The following is a 5,494-nucleotide window of genomic DNA, read 5'->3' as shown; positions in this document are numbered from 1 at the left end:
ACAATTAGATATATCACACATATCACTTGATAATGCCCAGTGACATCTATAGCCAGTATCACTGGCCTCATTTTCTATAAAGTTTCAGAAAACTTCCATTCCATTATTTCCTAAAATATTCCTGTCATTTGGTAAAAAGTTCACATCTTTTACCCAATAAAAGAACAACATCACACAGGAATAGCACTCAATTCCTTTCATCTGTATATCTTTTGCTTCTGAACGAATATTTTACAGTCAATCTTATCTTAAATAGTGTCAGTTGACTGATAGCAATCATAATAATGTGATTTATTTTGTGTTATTTATTACTATTACCAACTATGATAATTGACTTTATAACGATAACATGGATTTTTAGAGCCTGCCAGATCAACTTAGCTCGAATTAATTTGGTCTCCATAAAAAATCACAAGGTATAATTCAACATTCCTCCGTTCCTATGACGACCGCCGCGGAGTTCCACCCGGCTACGTTAATTCCCATCTAAACGACTCCGGAAGTGCTTATAGCGGAAGTTGCAAGAGGGTGAAAAAAAGGGGGATGGTAGGTTTTAATCTTGTCTGCTGTTGCGAATGGGGTATCTCTTTGTGTGAATGTTGGGGGTGGGGGGGGGTTGAGGCTAGCTTTTGCTTTTTTTAAAAAAAAACTGCTTAATATTCGGAATTGGGAAGCTACTTACGACTGCGGGATTGTAAAGCAGGACGATAATACTACGTAGGCGACCGTTTTGCTATTTGATGTTTATTAATTTATTTCTGAAAAAAATATGCACTGAGATGGTCCGGTAACCACCTTTTGATTTAATACACGGCCATCCAGTAAATATTTTTTGTTGTTTCTGCATACAGATTTCTAACCGAGATTTCCTAGTTTAACACTTCAATTGCTGTTTTGTGCTGATTGATAAATTCTGCGGCTACGGGACTTGGGTTTGGCTAGTCCACGGGTGGGCAACCTGGGCTCTTTTATGACTCATGGACTTCAACTCCCAGAATTCCTGAGTCAGCATGACTCAGGAATTCTGGGAGTTGAAGTCCATAAAAGAGCCCACCCCTGGGCTAGTCTAAAGAAAAGAAGAAACAGGGGAGACATGATAGCAGTATTCCAGTATCTGAGGGGCTACCACAAGGCAGAGGGGGTCAGGTTGTTCACAACAGCACCAGAGGGAAGGATGAGAAACAATGGTTGGAGACTGATCAAAGAGAGAAGTAACCTGGAATTAAGGAGAAACTTCCTGACAGTGAGGACAATCAACCAGTGGAAAGATTACCCCCTGAAATCATGGACGCTTCATCACTGGATATTTTTAAGAAGAGACTAGACATTCACCTGTCTGAGACAGTATAGGTACTCCTGCTTAAGCAGGGGGCTGGACTAGAAGACTAGAAGACCTCCAAGGTCCCTTCCAGCTCTATTCTATTCTATAGGGAAAAGAACCCATCAAAATTTGTCAGAAAAGGTAGATACAACAGTCATGTCAGGGTGACAAGAAAGATAATGTGTGCTTTTCTATAGGAATCAATCATGGTACATATTAAGAGATTTACACATAGTGCGTGTGTACAGTAACACAGCCTAAAGTTTATTATGGGAAAAGTTGTCAAGAAATGAAATGAAAGAAGAAATGAAAATAATTGTCTGATTTACTAGACAATTGTTCAAAGTGCTCAACATGCTCAAAAATACATAAGATCAAAAGTTAATATATTAATAACTATGTTAAACCCATTTTCTTTCCAATTTTGTTTTCTAAAATCAGTTGATCGGTCAGATATTGGAGACTATTTGAGAATCAAATACAGTCAAAATTTTCAAGTAAGCCATTCTGTAGAGATGCTAGTTCCTGTTTTAATTTTCCCAAAAATGTAATTTACGGTATTAGCAAGGCCAAAAATAAAGCTAATATTTTAGTATAAATTGCTATCTAATGTATTTGATGTTATAGGTTGCAGCAAATACCGAATTAGGGCTCCTGGACAATGCAGGGACCATAATTTCTTTCTTCTCAGGTACATCCAAATTTGCAATCTATTTGCATTTTCAGAATTCAGAATTCATTTTCAGAATTCTGAATGCATTTGAGAAATGAGTTCAACACATAATCTGCATTCCTAGCTCAGGTTCTGTTTCTTTTAAGATGGAACTCTCTTGAATTAGCTGGTCAGTAAGTTTCTAAAGGTTAACCTCCATGTTCTTGAATGTTAGCCATTAAGTGCATTGTAAGAACCTATAAGAATTGATAATGCTGTAGGAAGAATAAAAAGTGAATAGTTTCAAGCTTGTTCAAGCACTATACTAAGTCCATAGAATAGAGACCGTATGAATGTATTTAATGATTTTAGATGTATTCAGTATGTACCTCTAATCCTGTAGTTCTGTGGATTTTGTCTAAATCTGAATATGTTACTACGATACTTTATATATCAAAATTGTGTATATTTTGTAATTTAGTATGATAAAAATCTTTGATTATCCCCTCATTTATTTTGCCAATGTTAAATGAATAGACATTTTTATTGCTCTGTTCCCTTGTTTGATCCCATATCTCTTCATATGAGCATGCAAAGGATGATGTGAGCATGTAAAGGGTGATGGAATATTAGGAATGCATTCTTCTAGCAGAACACCACTGGATCTAATCCATTTAATATGTCTGTATTTCATTTTTAGAAAATGCATATGTTCCAAATAATTGAAAAATAGTGTGCTAGTATCCTTATTTCTTTTGTATCTTAATTATTATTTCTTATATTGTATAATACACTTTTATTTCCTTATTTCTTTCAGTTGTAGAAGTATTAAACATGGACCTTAACAATTCAGACCCTGCTCCTCATTTCAGAATCTAAAAGGTTTTTAAAAAGTCATTGACTTCCTTTATCAATGAACTTCAGACATGATGGTAAGATTTTGTGTGTGTTTGTTACTTTCATTCTTTCCAATTTTATGTATGGAACTTCAAGAACTCATTCAGAAAATAATGACCATAACCTTGGTTTATTTCCATGCACAAATATCAATAGCTATATTTTTAGTTTTCCAGTTATTTCAGGTTTTTGACAGCTGCAGCACATTGCTGGCTCATACTCAAATGGTGGTCTACTAAGACACCTACAGTAGATCTCTCTCACTTAGTACTGTTAAGTCAGATACTGCATATTCTGTACCTATGCATTTTTTCTGCCTAGATCCATTACCTTAACTTATATTACATTCACTATGATTAATATCAGAACTGTCCAAAGGATGATGAAGTAAAGTGAATGTGTTTGTAACATGTATGGATTTTTTTCCCCTCTGGTTTTTGTTTTTTAAAAAATGTATGCTTTACAGTTTTCTTGCATCAAAATAATAGAAACAATGCCTCTGGCAGTTGTGCTTGGACATTTGACTAGTGGCCTCAAGTTATCTGCCCTTGGCAGTGATACTTTGATATATCCTACTTTCCTTCTTTTGTTGTTTTACAACCAAATGTAGATAAACTTTCACATTTAAACCAATATTGTGGTAATGGATTGCTTTCAGTCTAGACCTAACCTTTTACCCTGAAAACATGCTAAATTCTAGTAGGATTTTTTTCCAGCTTGTTATATGAAGGATTTTTTTAGCCTTAGAATATTAAATAATATATTAGTTTTTGTTGATTAATTATAATGTTTCATTTGCTCAATTATTTATAATACTGATAAGAATAAGAATATTGTTTTCATTTTTGTAGCAGCAGATTTTAGAAGTTGCACTGGATCGTGCTGAGGTAAATTATAGATTATCTAAATTATACAGGCGTTTCTGATTATAGTACTAGCAATAGAAAAGGCCATTGTTCTCTTCATGATAATTTCATTTAAAAGTATATGAAAAAGGTACAATTCCTAAATATTTAAACTGCTTTATTGTAAACATTTACAATAACATTTATTCTGGTTCGATAATGCCCACTATATCCTAGAAAGATGCAAGAGATGTAGTTTTGTTACTGATTACTGTAGCTTGAATTATTTTAGGTTTTTCTGATATTTTTTGATGGAGTTATTGATGGAGAAATAATATATTGCAAAACTCAAAAAATGAAACATTTAATGGTTTCTGGTGAGATCTGTGGGAAGTATGTGTAGAATGTAGTTGAGATGTAATTGAGATGAGGATAATATTAAGCAAAATGCTAAGTATATACAAATAATCCTTGACTTACAACCATTTGTTTAGTGACTTCAAAGTTACAACAACATTGGAAACAACTGACTTATGACCAATTTTCACACATACGACCATTGCAGCATCCTCATGATCACATGATCAAAATTTGGGTGCTTGGCAACTGGCAGGTATTTATGACAGTTGCATATCCTGGAACCATGATCACCATTTGTAACCTTCCCAGCTGGCTTCCAATAAGCAAAGTCAATGGGAGAAGTCAGATTCATTTAATGCTGATTGATTCATTTAATAACTGCATGATTCACTTAATAACCACAGAAGTTGCTTAACTGGCAAAAGTCATAAAATGAGGCACAACTAACATAACAACTGCCTCGCTTAGCAACAGACATTCTGGGCTCAATTGTGGACATAAGTCAAGAACTACCTGTATTCTGTTTCCACTTTTCTCCTCAGTCTTATTTGACTTGTCAAGAATAAGTGAATTGTGTTTCAAATACTTGAAATTAACTGTGCATTGATAATATGTTTTTAATATATTAATATTCACACACTTTTTTCAGTATATCATTGAAAGTGCTCGGCAGCGGCCTCCAAAACGAAAGTATTTATCTAGTGGGAGGTAAGAAATATTTAGTGCATTTTTCTTACTTTAACAGATGGAAATGTTTACTCAAGAGCTTTTTTTTCTAATTCCAGAAAATCAGTATTTCAAAAGTTATATGAATTGTATCTAGAAGAATGTGACAAGGAGCCTGAAATAAAGGTAAGTGAAATCTCATTGTCAAATTTCTATTTTATGTTTTTCATAGTGGACCAGGAAAGGCCAGTTACATATAACTATTCTGTTTATAGATTGTAGTAGCATTAAAACATTCTCATGAAAAATTTAGAAGAATTTCTATCCTTGAATAAGGAATAGATATTCACTCATGTTGCCTACTGTCCATTGTGGAGGTGTCAAGAATTGGAGAAAGAGCAACCACGTTCTGAGTATAAAATATAGGAGTATTCGTATTTAAATGAGGAGGGTGTATCACACTGTTCTCAGGCTCTTACACAGGACCAGAACTTTCTATAATTCTTCAAAAGTGTCAGTAATTGGACATGATGTTGATATGTTCAGTTGATGAACACGACTCGGCGGAACATCAGGCTGCGGCCTGGGATGTGGCCGCAGCCGCAGCACTGGACCGAGTCGTGCCGCTGCGGCCTCTGACCCGGCGTAGATCTCAACTGGCCCCTTGGTTCACCGAGGGGCTGAGAGAGATGAAACGCCGGAAAAGACGCCTAGAGAGCAGTTGGAGGGTTACCCGAACCGAATCCGACCGAA

General features: G+C 35.2%; 1 protein-coding gene across 8 annotated transcripts in view; it reads left to right on the top strand.

The window, feature by feature from the left end:
• Positions 1 to 669: 669 nt before the first annotated feature.
• The window catches only part of SUPT20H (SPT20 homolog, SAGA complex component), a 50,256-nt gene continuing 45,431 nt past the window's right edge, over positions 670 to 5,494 (top strand). For all 8 annotated transcript variants that reach the window (XR_001549150.1, XM_015827617.1, XM_015827600.1 and 5 more), the window contains exons 1-6: positions 670 to 717; positions 1,763 to 1,818; positions 2,791 to 2,905; positions 3,722 to 3,757; positions 4,725 to 4,783; positions 4,861 to 4,927. Coding sequence is in view for 7 of the 8 variants with exons in the window: in XM_015827617.1 (XP_015683103.1) it covers positions 2,900 to 2,905; positions 3,722 to 3,757; positions 4,725 to 4,783; positions 4,861 to 4,927 (168 nt within the window). In the remaining variant the exon portion in view is untranslated. The remainder of the gene's footprint in view (positions 718 to 1,762; positions 1,819 to 2,790; positions 2,906 to 3,721; positions 3,758 to 4,724; positions 4,784 to 4,860; positions 4,928 to 5,494) is intronic.

The sequence above is a fragment of the Protobothrops mucrosquamatus genome, unplaced genomic scaffold, assembly GCF_001527695.2.
Source record: "Protobothrops mucrosquamatus isolate PMUCROS unplaced genomic scaffold, P.Mucros_1.0 scaffold_215, whole genome shotgun sequence".
Taxonomy (NCBI): domain Eukaryota; kingdom Metazoa; phylum Chordata; class Lepidosauria; order Squamata; family Viperidae; genus Protobothrops; species Protobothrops mucrosquamatus.
Note: the sequence above shows the minus strand (reverse complement) of the source record. Positions and strands in the feature narration are given on the sequence as shown.